At 42.2% G+C, this 15,404-nt stretch overlaps 1 protein-coding gene across 3 annotated transcripts in view; it reads right to left on the bottom strand.

Moving 5' to 3' along the window:
• The window catches only part of MAP2K4 (mitogen-activated protein kinase kinase 4), a 77,826-nt gene that overhangs the window by 33,741 nt on the left and 28,681 nt on the right, over positions 1–15,404 (bottom strand). For 2 of the 3 annotated variants that reach the window (XM_070773118.1, XM_070773117.1), the window contains one exon: positions 14,441–14,543. In XM_070773118.1, the coding sequence (XP_070629219.1) occupies positions 14,441–14,543 (103 nt within the window). Of the gene's footprint in view, positions 1–5,464; positions 6,112–14,440; positions 14,544–15,404 lie in introns of those variants that run through there. The other variant, XM_070773119.1, reaches the window with a different exon arrangement.

Genomic DNA, 15,404 nt, shown 5'->3' with positions numbered 1-15,404 from the left:
CTTCTTCTTTGGTTAACCACCTGAGATAACATCCCCTTAAGCAGAGCTCTCCCACACCAGTGTTTGTTTTGTTGTTGCTGCTTCTGCTATGCTGTACTAAGTCACTTCGACAGTGTCCAGCTCTTTGCAACCCCATGGGCTGTAGCCCTCCAGGGTCCTCTGTCCATGGGATTCTGCAGGCAAGAATACTGGAGTGGACTGCCATGCCCTCCTCCAGGGGATTTTCCTGACCCACGATCAAACCCTCGTCTCTTACATCTCCTGCACCGGCAGGTAGGTTCTTTACCACAAGCACCACCTGGGAAGTCCACTGCTTCTGCTAAAAACTTCCTTTTCTGTTAACATCCTTATCAACTCTTTGTTCTGTACTACACATATTTCTCCAGGGTGCTGTTTACCTTCCTACTACATTTAAGAAATTATACATGCAAAAAATGCAGTAACTGGGGCATTTTAGAATTAATCATTCCCACCACATCCTTTTGCATCCTGCAGTACCATCTAAGTTCACTTCCACATGCATATGGATTTCACTCCACCACTGCATTTTCAGTTTCCTAGCACTGTCTTTTTTTTTCTCATCTATCACCCTTTTCAGTAATTCAGTTGCCTATTTATCCAAATTTGTTCTCTCCTCAATACTTTCCAATCCTTTTTAAGAAGTGCCATGATTTCTTCTACTTAATTACAAATGCTAATCATCCATGTGGGAAGTGATTTTGAATGCTGTGCAATATCATATTCAGAGATGCTCTTTCTCAAAGCATTGAATATATGATTCCCTAATTCCATACCTCTCCTCCCATCTCACAAAGAGTGTCTTATGAAACTTGTGTTCAGGGTACTATGGAGCGTCAGGAGACAGACTGACAACTAAAAAATCAGACAATATATGGAAATGTCTTGAAAACCCTGGACAGCAGGCAGCAAAGGGCAGTGAGCACTGAGAAGCAGGAAATACACGAGGTGAGCCCTACAGCACCCCAACTTACTGCCTAGAGAAGGCTGCACAGACTGCAACACAGGGAGGGCAGATGCAGGCAGACCCTCACGTGAAGGTGTTGGGTCTGGGCACCTGGGGAGACTGGGTTCTCAAGGCAGAGTGCTGGATAAGAGAGCTGCACAGAAGAACCCCAGAGACACGCAGGAGGGGTCCCTTGATCAGCACAAGCTTATGAGGAACCTACATAAGCCTGAGGAAAGAGCTACCCAAAAGCATTACAGGGAAGGATACCCAAGCTAATACAACAATCCCCGCCTGCAAAGTAGAAAACTCCATATTCATGGGGAATTCAAGAAAGCACACGGAAGGATCCGGTCTCGCCTACCAAAGCTAAAGAGGGAGACCCAAAAGGATCCAAGTATTTCTGAGTAACTTAACCAAAGAAGAAAGCTCAAAAATACGTAAGATATAAAAATAGCCAGCACTCCATATCTGCCACGCAATATAAAATCAAGGATGCAAAGAAGCAAGATACTAGGAACCATCTCAAGGAGAAAAAGCAATCAACTCAAAGTGACCCAGAGATGACAGAGAGGCAAGAATGAGCAGATAAGCACAATGAAACAGTGCTTATGACTGCATTCCATGTGTTCAAGAAACTAAAGAATGGAGAGAAGAACCAAATCAAATGTCTAGATGTAAAAACCATAAGGGGGCAGGAGGAAACTTTGGGGATGATGAACATGTCTGCCTTCTTGCTTGTGGTGATGCCTTCATGGGCGCACACAGCAAAACTTAGCAAACGTACACTTGACATACATGCAGATTATTCTGTGTCCATTACCCCTTGATAAAACTGTTGAGAGGGAGACAGACAGACTGGCTTCCCTGGACCCCACTCTGTGTGAAAGGGGTGTGCCTGTCACATGTCTATAGTTGAAAGCACACAGCTGAGGCATCCAGGGCTCAGCACGTCACCAATCAGAACACTGGCTGCTCCCAAGGCAAATGGACCACCCCCAGTCTCCTTGTTCTCCAGCACTGTGCTCTCGACTGACAGCAGCACGAACAAACTACATCTCCCAGTCCATCTGCTGCTCCAACCCTTCCCTGCATCCACCTGCAACACATCTCAGAATGACACACTACCCAGCAGAACAGGTCAGCATCCATGTCTCCTCCTCCTCCCACCCCTCCCCAGTTACTTTCTGTGGTTACCAAGAGGGGGCGGGACAGAAAAGGGACTGAAGATGCTCTCTGCATTTGAGACCAGAGGCTCAGGGGGGGTCCCCTACCACAGGCAGTCTCTGCAGCAATGTTGGAAGAGAAACCCTGGGTACCTTTTTTCTTTACCCTGTTACTGTTATTCGTGATCAGACATAGCATTTAGCATTAAGTTGTCCTAATTTTCTATGTTTCATATTTTCACCTTTTTTTTTTAATGTTTTAGCAGGTGGCTGCTACTCACATATCATTTTGTACTACAAATATGAAATTACTTTTACAAAATCAGAATTTTAGTTCCTCAAACAAATATGAACCAAGAGTCTGAACCACTTTCATTCCTAACCTATAGCTAATGTTTGACACTACTACTGTGTGAACTGTCTTTTAAACACATAACTATGAAACTATATTCTCAAGCTTTTAATATTTGGGGGGAGCGTTTATCCAAATAAGCCAGTGAGAAAAAAGATTTTATAGAAATAAATTTTATTAGCAGACACATTTAGCATGTATTTTATATATCTACTGAAACCTAGTATATTTTTGAACCTTGGAGTGTTAAATTGTTAGCTTGTGTAAACTATGATCAACCAGCTTAATCACAACTTATGTGCTTTAAACCTTATCTCATTCTATTTCCTTATGTATACTCTAGGTGCCAATAGAAACATTAAAAGTTAAAGTCATTGTAGTGGGTTTGAATTCTTCTCTAAAGCATACAATTCACCATGGTTGGCACTTAACACATAAAATATCTCATGAAAGGAAGAAGAAAAGAGAACTCCCATTCCTACTGCTTCCTAACTTCTCAGTTTGGTACTCAAGATCCAGAGTCACACACTAACAGAATCCCATTAGAAAGAAAATACGAGCTTCATCTAGTCTCGTCCTTCAGGAAACTGTGCCTGAGAGCCCTGGAACGGGCTGAGTGCTCCTCCTCTGTGCCCACATATGGTGAGACCAAGACACACCCACATAGTAGGCTGGCTTGTATTGCTTATTCTTGGTGAACCCTAATTTGGATCCACTTCTAACCATCGTTGCTTAGTTCTGCTTAATTCTGTGATTATGTCCATCAAGTCTATACCAGGGGCTCATTTTCAGGTACACAGGTGAGGATGCAGGCACTAGGCGGGGGTCCCCGAGATCACAGAGCAAAGGGAGTTTTCTCTGCAGCTCCACCACTCTCACTAGAATCCCCTGTCTACATTTGATTCTTCACTACAGGCAGGTGTCACGGCTGAAACATTTCCAAATAGACCCAAACACGCTGACTGAGGCTTCCAAGGGACAGAAATCCACCATCACGACCATGGCTCATAAATGCGTTCAGAAGGTAAAGGAGACATCACTGGCCTCACCTGCCCAGGCCAACAGTCTATACGCTCTCTTGACAACACAGAGGCTCTCCAACCAGAGTCAAGCCTCCAACTAATGGTTCTGTTCACTTGCTCGTGTATGAAATTTACTTATTTTAAATCATGTACACACTTCCCATTGTCACAATCTAGTCTAATCTCTCAAAACGCTGGTTCTTATTTTGGTTCCAACCACCTCTCAATACATTTCCAGATTCACTCTGCTGTTTCCTAGGGGGTGGCAGTTGAGGAGAGACGGATGGTGATGTTTAACAGCAGATGATGCTCGTGGTTTCCCAGGAATGTTTTAGCACTTCTCCTGTGAATATTCCAGGACCACCTCCGCCCAGCTGCTTCTGTCTGCATCACAGAGGCCGTGTGCTGTGACTGCAACTGCGCCTGTGTGTCCTGTCCTTGAAAAGTTAGTTTAATGTCCTCTCCAGCAGGTCAACAAGTCTACTTCAGAGTATCTGCCTCATAGGTTTCCCAAGGAAACTTGCCAGGAACCGGTTTTTCGTAACGCAGCACGTGGTCCAAGAAGCCAAAGCTCAGCTCTGCAACACCACGTGCAGTGGGCTCAATCACGGCTCCAAGAGAAGACATGTCCCCCCTGCAACCTCAGAAGATGACTGTATCTTTACACGTGTAAGTAGGAAAATGGTCTCAAGAGAAGACTGTCCTGGAGTAGGGAGGACTCTAAATGTAAGGATGAGTGTCCTTATAAGAGACGGAAAAGGAGAAAACAGAGACACACAGAGAGGCACAGGGAGGTCTGGAAGGCGGCAACTGGAATTGTGCAACCAAAACCCGAGGAATGCCAGGAGCTCCCAGAGCTGGAAACAGGACTGGGAGTGGGGGGGGAGGGTGGCGGGCTCTGGAGCCTCTGGATGAGGCACAGCCCCACCAGCACCAAGACTTCAGATTTTGGCCTCCCGAACCTGAGAGGACACCTTCCTGTTGCTTGAAGCCACCAAGTCTGTGGTAATTTGTTCCGGCAGCCCTAGGAATCCCACATGCTGTCTGAATCACAAGCCGCCAAACTTCTTCTGTCAAGGGACAGACAATAAATACGTCATGCTTTGCCATCTACACAAGTGTCTGCGGCAAACATATGACTACATGGGTATGGCTACATCCCAATTAAACTTGATTTTCAAAAACACAGTAGCAGGCCACACCTGGCCCACGGGCTGCAGTCTGCTGACTGCGTAATCTAAATGACATCCAGTCGGCTAAGTATCACTCATCATTGAAATGATCTGAGTCCTATCCATTCATTTCTCACATCGCTTCTCTTTCAAATTTACAATTATGCTCTGGAGGAGAAGAAATTTCAATTATCTACCCAGATCCTATAGTTTTATTTCCAGGAATTAATCTTGAGATACACTTCCTGCTTTTTCTGGAAAAGCCTGCCCAGATGCCCTGGGAGAGACCCCTCTGTGGCTCCCCCCTTTCTCCCTGTGCAGGGTGGTGAGGGCACGAGGCCGCACATGCCACCCGGCTCGGGTGCCCTCACAGTGGCAGGGTCTCCAGCGGCAGTCGTTACCTCAGCAGCGGCCTCCTGCTTGCATGGGAAAGTGTGACTCCCCGAGCCTGCCAAGGCCTGCTCGTTTTCCCCTGATAAATAAGTATCTTCTTGTGTCCACAGCTACCTCTCATAAGACCCCTTTATTATCTAATCAGCTGGAAATGTGTTTTCTCCTCTTATTTCATTATCATGTTCTTCTACTTCATTTACTGTTACCCTGACTTCCTCCGGATGCTGTCAAACATTTCTTTCTTCCCAAATTATCCCTTCCACCTCCTTCCCAGAGCTTCCTTGATTTTAGCAAGCACACACTAAAATGCCTCAAGCTGTTTCACTCTCTCCTCAGCATATAAATAGATAGAATGCGTAAGCGTCCTCAGACAGGAAAACAAACGGAACACATACCCTGCACCGCACTGCAACTGTTCTTCTGTGTCCATGTTCTTAGGATCTCTAGATGAACACTGCTTTATGCATCCTTCTGCAATGCAGCTCTGTTAATTCAGGAAATTTCCACAGTAAACGCAATCTGTCGGTTGCCATGGAAACTGCCTGCTTCCTGGCACTACTAACAAAATGAGTATCTTTGCTAAGATCCAAGATGAGGCAAAAGGAAAAGCTGAAAAAGGAAAGATTTTCTAGAAGAATCGCTCAAACAATCCAAAGATAAACATTCAAATTCTGATATTCATATTCAGTGAACAGAAAGTACTGACTGTACAAGTCTGCAGCATTTTGAAGTAGTGATTTATGAAGTAGAAGTACTTTGTTTTTAGTCACAAAGGAAGAGAGTAATAGAATGCAACAGACGTTCACATTTACATCTTGCTGCACATACCCTAAGAGCTGATCACTGTCGGCTGTACTTAAGGCTTATTACTGGAATGGCTTTTCTGGGCTCTGCTCTTTACAGGAAAGGGTAGGAAGGCTGCCCTAAACCAGCAGGTTACAAATTTTCATAAGATCCTTTCCCCATTTGGGCTCCAATCTCCACTGGCAGCTAATACCCCATCCCCCCAAGCAGGATAAGTTAAAAGTGCACCTCAGGAGTCTTCACCAGTAGAAACAGCCTTCCCAGTACCCTCAGAACACTAGGCTCGGCAGATCCCCCACCCCCACTCCCACCCCCACCCCCAGAAACGATGCTCCGTTCCGAGAACATCACACTTTACAGATGTAATTCCTGCCTCTCAAGGGTCTTTCCGATCTCAGCCTGTTGCTCCTCCTGTCCAACCTCTGAACGCCACGTTTCTTCAGGGTCCAGCCCTGGACCGACGGTCTCATCCACTGGCGGCAGCTCCCCGCTTTCCACCCCCGACCTGCACCCTTCCCTCTCAGTACCACACTTTCAGTCTCAACACCAGAGTGTGTGCCATGTTTACCTCCTTGGGATCTCCACTGGGAGCTTTCTCAGGCAGCTCACACTTAACATACCTCAAGCTGAACTCCTGCTTGTCTGTGCTCCCTCATCCCTAAAGCTCCAGACCCAATGGTCCTCATCCCAGGAACAGCCACTGAACCTGTCATTCAAGCCAGAATTCTGGAAGTCACCATGAAAGCCTTCCCCTCTTCACAACCCACGTTCGAATTATTACCAATTTCATTAATGAATGCTACCTCCCCCAATCTCTAGAATCTGTCCATTTTCCTGTACCTCCCCTGCCATCCACCTAACATCATGACCACCCATCACATCTCCGCTACACCAGTGCAGTCTTACTGGGTCTCTCTAAGTCTGTTCTAGCCTCTCTCCAACACACTCCACACAGCAGCCAGAATCATCACCGCAGAACATAAGTCAGATTCTGTCATTCACCTGCTTCTAACCTGCCACAGCCTCCCATGCTGTGGGAGCACCAAGAAAGTGTTAGTCACTCAGTTGTGTTCAACCCTTTGTGACCCCTTGGACTGAAGCCCGCCAAGCTCCTCTTGTCCATAGGACTTCCCAGGTAAGAATACTGGAGTGGATTGCCATTTCGTTCTCCCAGGGATCAAACTCGGGTCTCTTGCATTGCAGGCAGATTCTTTACCATATGAACCACCAGGGATTTAGTTTAGTTAGTGGGAACACCAAACTAAACACCAAAATGAAATTCATTTTCAGGAGACAGGCAAATCAACAGCATTTATCATATTCGTTTCTTTAAAAAAATATTCCAGAATTAACATCCAATGCCTCAGCTATAAACCTCCGGCTTAAGATTACACGAGTGACTCTCTAGGGTGGAGAGGAACAGAGGACCAGCTCAGTCACGCCTGGCAGCACGACCCTCCAGGCACCACAACCGCCAGGGGAACCGCGGCTGAGGTGGAGTGGGGGACGGAGGACGAGATCAGACCCCTCTGAACTGTGAGATGTACCACAACAAACGCTGTGAAAGATTACCTCACACGGTAGCACTGCTCACCACAAAGTCAGCAACACCAAAATGGCATCGATGGATAATGGAAAACAAAATGTTATATATACATATAATAAATATCATTCAGCCCTCAGAGGAAAATTCTGACACGTATCAACACAGATGGAGTATAATGACATTATGTCAAGTGAAATAAGCCAGACAGAAAAGAACAAGTATTGTATAATTCCACTCATATGAGGTATCTACAGTGATCAGATTCAAAGAAACAGAGAATAAAATTAAAACGGTAACTATCAGAGAGCAGAAGAAAGAGGAATGGGGCGTCAGTGTTCAATGGACACAGCGTTACAGTCTGAGAAAATAAAAGAGCTCTGGAGATGAATGGTGGTGACGGATACACAGCAACACGAGTGCACTTAATGCTACTAAACTGTACACTAAGAAATGGTTAGGATGCTCAATTTTATGTGACCCATATTTTGCTACAGTAAGAAAAATGAAGTTTGCTGCAGTAAATCTAAGCCAGCCAAAAATAAGTAATTACCCCACAGATTTTGACACATTTAGCATTTTTTAACTGGGAGTATTCTTGCCTGGAAAATTCCACAGACAGAGGAGCCTGGCGGGCTACAGTCCGTAGAGGTATGGAGCACTGGACACGATGAAGCACCGAGGGGCATGGGCTTCCCAGGGGGCACCAGTGGTGAAGACCCCACCTGCACACTGTTTACGATAGCTAGGACACAGAAGCAACCTAGACGACCCTTAGCAGACGAGCGGATAAAAAAGTTGTGGCACATCACAGCAATGGAATATTACTCAGCTATTTAAAAACACGCATTTGAATCAGTTCTAGTGAGGTGGATGAAACTGGAGTCTATTATACAGAGTGGATTAAGTCAGAAAGAAAAACACCAATACAGTATATTAACACATATATATGGAATCTAGAAAGATGGTAATGGCGACCCTATATGCAAGACAGCAAAAGAGACACAGATGTAAAGAACAGACTTTTGGACTCTGTGGCAGAAGGCGAGGGGGAGATGATTTGAGAGAATAGCATTGAAACATGTATATTACCATATGTGAAACAGATTGCCAGTCCAAGTTCAATGCATGAAGCAGGGCACTCAAAGCCCAAGGTGCACTGGGACAACCTAGAGGGATGGGATGGGGCGGGAGGTTTGGGACAGAGGGGACACATGTACACCCATGGCTGATTCATGTCAATGTATGGCAAAAACCACCACATATTGTAATTAGCCTCCAATTAAAATAAATAAATACATTAAAAAAAAAAAAAGAATCCACCTGCAAGGCAGGAGATGCAGGTTCGATCCCTAGGTTGGGAAGATCCCCTGGAGAAGGAAATGGCAACTTACTCTGGTATTCCAGCCTGGGAAATCCCATGGACAGAGGAGGAGCCTGGTGGGCTACAGTCCATGGGGTCACAAAGAGTCAGACACAACTTAGCGACTGAACATGCACTGATTTGTACCTATAAATATTTCTGCCATCATGTAAAAGAGCCCCACCACAGAAACGTAGAGATTCCAAATGACTGTGATTCCAAATGAGTGTGACTAAACACTTCAAATGGAGAAAGCGCTTCTCTGCTCACGCTGATGTCCTGGGACTACGCTGGGGAACAAAGGCGGACACCGCCACACACGTCTCTCCCACCTCCACAAACAGCCTGTCAGGCTCGTGCGGGAGATCTTTACTTCAAGAAAAGAGCACGAAACTGGCTTGATTCCTATTCATTTTCTCTCCCCTGTTCCCTGCCATTCACCATATACAATAATGTAAGTCATTACCCTAATTCAGTGCCTGAACTGAGATCAGAGTTGAGTGACACACGGTCACAGAGACCACGACGATGCTGAGGCAGAAACCAGGACTCCCACATTAATGAAAAGGTTGACCCAAGATAATAAGTTGAGAACATAAAGAATAAGTTGAGAAGATAAAGCTCCCACAATTTAACCAGGAATAAGAGCCTACGTCATTTATAATTACATTCTAAGATGCAGCTCTATTAAGTAGGCACAGCATGGAATTAACACTAGTGATTAACTGGTGACTTCAAAACTTCTTTTAAAATTACTTCCTAGATGTTCCAGGGCACAAGTGAGCCTTTTTCTGTTCCAATGTAACAAAGATAAATCAGATCCTAGAGATCTTCTTGGTCTCAATAGAAAAAGAGCCCCCTAAATTTACAACATATGGTTTCAAAATGTTTAGCTTAAACCCCCAAATGTATCTTTACTCATCATTATTTATTTCCAACATTAGCTTTTGAGTTAGTGTTTCTTCTTTACAATCCTGCTATGCTGTGAAGATAAAAGGGCTGTTTTTTTAGAATCACAATGGTATGTGGTGCACTCCAAATGATTCAGCACGCTGAGAGCACTCACACGTCACTCAGATGTGACGCAATGAAAGCACAGGCCACGGCAGTGGAGCACCTACTTCTGTTCCTGTCAAATTTTATATATAGAATATGACTTCAGCATACATCTGCCACATTCGTAAAACCACCCTTGGGGTATCAGAAACATGTACGGTGCTGAGTATGATCCAATCCTGATAGAAATGTAAAGGAAGACAGATACACATTTTTTCCTTTCATTTTCCTATGTACTCTGTAATTTTACAGCTTAATCTTTCATTTAAAGAGCCAAAGGGCAAAATGTTAAAGATGTGTTATATCTAGGCTGTAGGTACAAGAATCTCTACTATACCACTCATTTTTTGTGTGTGTATGTCGGAAATACTATAATTTTAACCAATGATAAATAAAAGCCAAGGTTTCTTGTTCAGGTGGTCTTATTCTTTAAGGACACACAAGAAAAGAATGACTTAAAAAAACAAAAGGAAATAAAGAAACAGAGATTTAGGCAAATTTCTGAATACCTTGAAGCACACCGAAATATGTAGACAAAGCAAAACTAGCGAATTCCAAGAGAAGGGACTCTACAGTTTCAAAAACGTACCAGCCAAGAGCAGTACAAAACCTTGTTAAGCTCCTGCTTCAAACTCCTGGGAAAAAAAAAGTGATGAAGTAGTCACTTATTTGATATTAAAATGATAATATTATAATTGTGTTTTTTAAAAGGAGTCCTTATCTCTTAGAAACACATCCTAAAATATTTGTAGATGGAATAACATGTCTGAGGTTTGGTTAAAACTAGGGAGGGCAAAGGAATAATAGTGGCCATATTAACTGCTAAAGCTGATTGATAAATACATAAAGATTCATCTACCATATTCCAGTTTTGGATATATTTACAGCTTTCCATAATAAGAGTTTTTTAAAAAAATTGAAATATAGAAAATCGCCAGCCACAACACATGGTAAGAGAGGAGCACAGAGCAAAGACAAGAGGCAGGTAGTGCTTCCAACATGACCTTAGAAAGGAACCACAGCTGGGCAGGAAGAAGGCCCAGAAACTCAAGAGCTGATTAAAACTCTTTCTAAAAGAAAGGTTTACCCAGCATCTCCTGTCCCCCCACATTCAACCCCAAATGAAAAGAGAACATGTCTCTAAGGAAAATAAAAATACTATCTGGAAAAAAACAAAGCCTAAGACGGCAAATGTTGGCCTCTTCAGTATGGCATCTAGAATATTCCTGGCCTAACAACCAGTACTCAAACCACTCACAGAAAAGTCAAGGCAAGCCCACCAGCTGACCGTCTATGATCAGAGCCTCCAATAAGCTTTCTAAGTTCCTCATCCTTAACTATCAATGGACAAGCAAGAATTACTAGACATGTGGAAAAAAGCTAACACGAAAGAGAAAGACAAAAGAAACAGTGTCCCTTGAGGAAACAGATTACCTAGAGAACCGAAGAGAATTTTTAAATTTCAGATTTTACATCCATAAATTAAGAATAAAATACCAAGAAAAAAGCCAGAATCAACTCTTAGACATAAAAGTCAATTGCCAAAACAGAACATTCTATAGAAGGGCCAGAAAAATTTTTAAATCTCCTGGGATATAAAGCAAGAAAACAAAGATTAAAAAATAGAAAAGTCAAACACGCGGGGAATTCAGGGATATGAATTCAGAATACAAATTTAGAGAAACGAAATAACACACATTTCAGGAGGAGAGAACAGGAGAAACATGAAAGAATCTTCAAAAGAAAAGCAGCAGGAACTCGGAAACAGAGAACAAGAATCTTCAGACTAAAACCATTCATCCAGTACACAGAAGGTGACCCAAACCTAAGCATACTCTGATATAACTGTAGAACACCAACAATAAGGACATAGTGCGCAAAGCGAGAGAGGAATATGTCATCTGCAAGTAGCACCTCCGCTACAGTGAAACGGACCTAGCACGGCTCCCTCAAATGGATCGTGCACCGACACTCACCAGAATGCCCTTCTCCCCCTTTTCTCCACCTGAGCTCCTCCACGGGGCTTTCAAAACCCAGTTCAAACCTTGGTCCTCCGTGACATTCTCCAGGTTGTTTATCTGGAAGTGCTCTTGCCCCTCCTGCACCACTCATTTGACACTTGATCTGTACTACCCCATGCCTTACTTCTCGAATCGCTGTCTTCTTGAAATTTTATTTAAATCGCTATTTCTCAGAAAGTAAGGCCACTGTCTTGTTTTTTTCAATCTTCCACAGAATCCTGCACCCACACAACGCCAAAAAGGGCCTGAAACTCGTGCCTGGGACGAAGCTTAACTTCATTAGCTGCTCACGTTTCATCTAATCGTGCTCTAAGCTCATTTTTAAAGTTTATATTTATATCTACAACTAAAGTTAAAAACAAACAACACTGAATGCAAGGATATTTTAGGAGAAGGAAACATTTTGGCACAGAGGTGCTATCTTCCCTAGGTGGGGAAGATCCCCTGGAGGAGGAAATGGCAACCTACTCCAGTATTCTTGCCTGGAAAACCCCAGGAACAGAGGAGCCTGGTGGGCCACCGTCCATGGACTCACCAAGAGTCACACACGACTGAGCAGCTAAACATCTTTTTCAAAGCCCCTACATACTGCAAGTTGTATTTTCTAATTGCAAACTTATCCTGAACAGTGATGAGCCCTGAGATGACACAGAAGGAGCCCCATGGAGGTGGGTGGGAGGTAGGAGATATGCCAGTCCACTAAGCAGCGAAGAACTGTCTTTGACGAGTATCAATTTTGGTAGTTGCCTATTCCCAATCCAGGTACAGACCAGTGCCAATAACAAAACTCAACGGCAGGGTCTAAATCGTGTACATACCAGAATCAAGTTCCAAAGAGTCTACCACAAAGTAAAAATGTCTATTACTGTGTCCTCTCTAACTTTTAACACCTGCTGAGAAGAGACAAGAAAGAAACCTAGCTGGTTACAGGACTACTATGAAGTAGTAGGTTTAAAAAAGAGAAAGGGCCGAGGGGAAGGAGGGACCTGATTGACTTAAATTTTGGAAGAACGTTTACTTTCATACTGTTCACTGTTTAAAAAAAAAAATTGTCCATGAATTCCCCTAGACATGAAGAAGTCGTGAGAGAAGAGAGTACAGATATGGGAATGTTTTTCTAAGTTCTAAATGCAAATCAGGTTGTCTTTCTCTTTGTCCAAGGGGGCTTTAAAAAAAAAAAAAATGAAAGAAAGATTTGTCAAGTTCGGCGATTACTACATATCTTTTCTTTCTCAGATGTCAAACATGAGGTTCAATTAGCAACCAAGGTAACAGAAATGGACTTTGTTCAGGAATTAGCTTTGTACTAGCTTTCACTAGAAATTCTAGGAAAAGAGGAAGGAGGTTCTTTTGAGTGTTTCCTTGCTGCTGGAGCTTGGACTAATTAGGCAATACTAAGAATTTCCTTCCTCAATATGTTTCGGAGAAGGTAAAAAGGTTGAGCTCTGACAAGAAACCTCATTGGGAACAACAGTCTAATGAAGTAGTCTAATAAAGCTGACAGACACCACGCCCAGCCAAATAAACTGCTACTCAGTTTTCATTTAAAATACCTTTCATTTCCCTTAAGGTAACAGGTGTAAGCCTAAGAGCATACACATACATATATTCCTTCCTTCTAGACACTGATGCTTTAAAAATATTTCAGCATCCCTACTGCAAGACACTCTTCTACCAATGTGACTGTGCATGCCCAATTTCAAAAGAAAACAGCAATAAACGCGCCTCTTTGGAAAGAATAAACGTATCTGTAGTCTAATAAAGTCTGAATGCAAAGTGTTGAGGAATTATTACAAAGCTATAAACTAATGGATCTGACAGCTTTTTTAACTGTGTCCTCCACCACTTGCTTTATAGTTCTCAATACTAGAAATGGGTGAAATTTTTTTCTTTCTGGACATGAGTAGAAATGTAAATCTGCTGGCTCTGACCCTTCATGTTCCTGCCAGGTTTGAGGAGAAGCCACTATTATTTAACACATCACTTCACTTCGATTCAAAGGTTTCTGTAAAATATTATTGTAATAAGAATGTTTTACATTAACCAATATATTTTTAATACTTTTCAGTGAAGTGCTATTAAGATAATGTCATTTCTATTTTTCAGTTTTTAAAGAATCACTAACACCTGCACATTGACATGCACATACTCTTTCCACTTACTATGACACGGAAATCCGACGGGCACTAGGTATGTTCAGAATGGGAGTCAGCTTTGTCACCTGTGAGTGGGGGTGATTTGTGCACATCTCCACCCTTCTGAATACTACTCACAACTCAACTGGAAATCCAGAAGGAGGGGTATTAACAATACTCTCAGTGTTCAGTGAGAGAAATTAAAACAGTATAAAAGTATCTGAATCTTCAGCTCTTTTCTTCAAGTAAAACTTTAGAAAGGAAAATTGTGTTTGCCTACTTCAGACTATAGGATCAACAGCTTTTCTAAGTCCAAATAGCAATATTTCAAATGGCCCATAAAATAGGAGAAACAACAACCCCTTGACTTGCAAAAATTGATAAAATAACAATAACTTTAAAACCTTTGCTTGAGTTGAGCCTTTTATTTGATTACCAGGAATACTCACATGTGTGGGTTTTGAACTCCTGCAGGATTGGGATTCAGAGTAAACCTTGCTGTAGATTTGAAAGGTGGATTTGCAAAATTCAACTTCAGTGCTTTGCGTTTACCTAAGAAATAACAAATAAAAAGTAAAAGTTTCAAGTACTATAAAACAGGTAGGATTCTGAGGGCATAAGAAATTCACACCAAGACGAAGGAAATTCTGCTTTAACATATAGTTAATGTAATATTTTGAGAGGTGGCCAAGAATTTCTCAGAATTAAGAAAAAGTAAATAAAAATGATCCAACGTTGTTACTAACCACAAATCACTCACTGTCTCCAAAAGAACAGAAAACAGCACTCAGTGCTTTCAGTTTATATTGTTCAGAGGTGCTAAGGCTTTTGCATGTAAAAATACCACTATAAAAATCATTCTCCTCGGCAGATATATTGAAAAATACTAAAATATCAGTACCTTTCCAGTGTTATGGTTTAATTCTTTAGTTTAATAAAAATCATTTCCCCTCAAATGCAATATGAACAACTGAGTGAAGAATATAAAGCATTTCACAACCATGATGCTAAAAACATCATGGAACAGTCAATTTCAAGTTAATAACACGGGCAAGCCAAACCATCATTTCTCTGGGGCAATTTATTTGGCTTGGGAAGAGAGAAATTATCAATGTTTTATGTTATATTTCTTTTTAAAAAGTCCTTTACAGAAAAGCCAGAAAATTCAGAAAAGATAAACAAAAATATGTAATATTATATATACACCTATAAGTATATAGGGTTTTAAAAACTTGTATATACACTTAAAAGTCCAATTATCCCAAAATAACCGTTGTCTATTGCAGACTATTTTCTACACAGATATCTTTTTCCCTCTACAATCAAAGTCAGGCCACAGTACTGATTTGCAACATGCTTTAGTCATAGATGCATTTTTTTCCTATGTCAATAAATCTTACAAAATCATTAGTG

Source organism: Bos indicus, chromosome 19 (assembly GCF_029378745.1).
Source record: "Bos indicus isolate NIAB-ARS_2022 breed Sahiwal x Tharparkar chromosome 19, NIAB-ARS_B.indTharparkar_mat_pri_1.0, whole genome shotgun sequence".
Lineage (NCBI taxonomy): Eukaryota > Metazoa > Chordata > Mammalia > Artiodactyla > Bovidae > Bos > Bos indicus.
The sequence above is the reverse complement of the archived record's forward strand: the minus strand, read 5'-3'. Positions and strand labels throughout refer to the sequence as shown.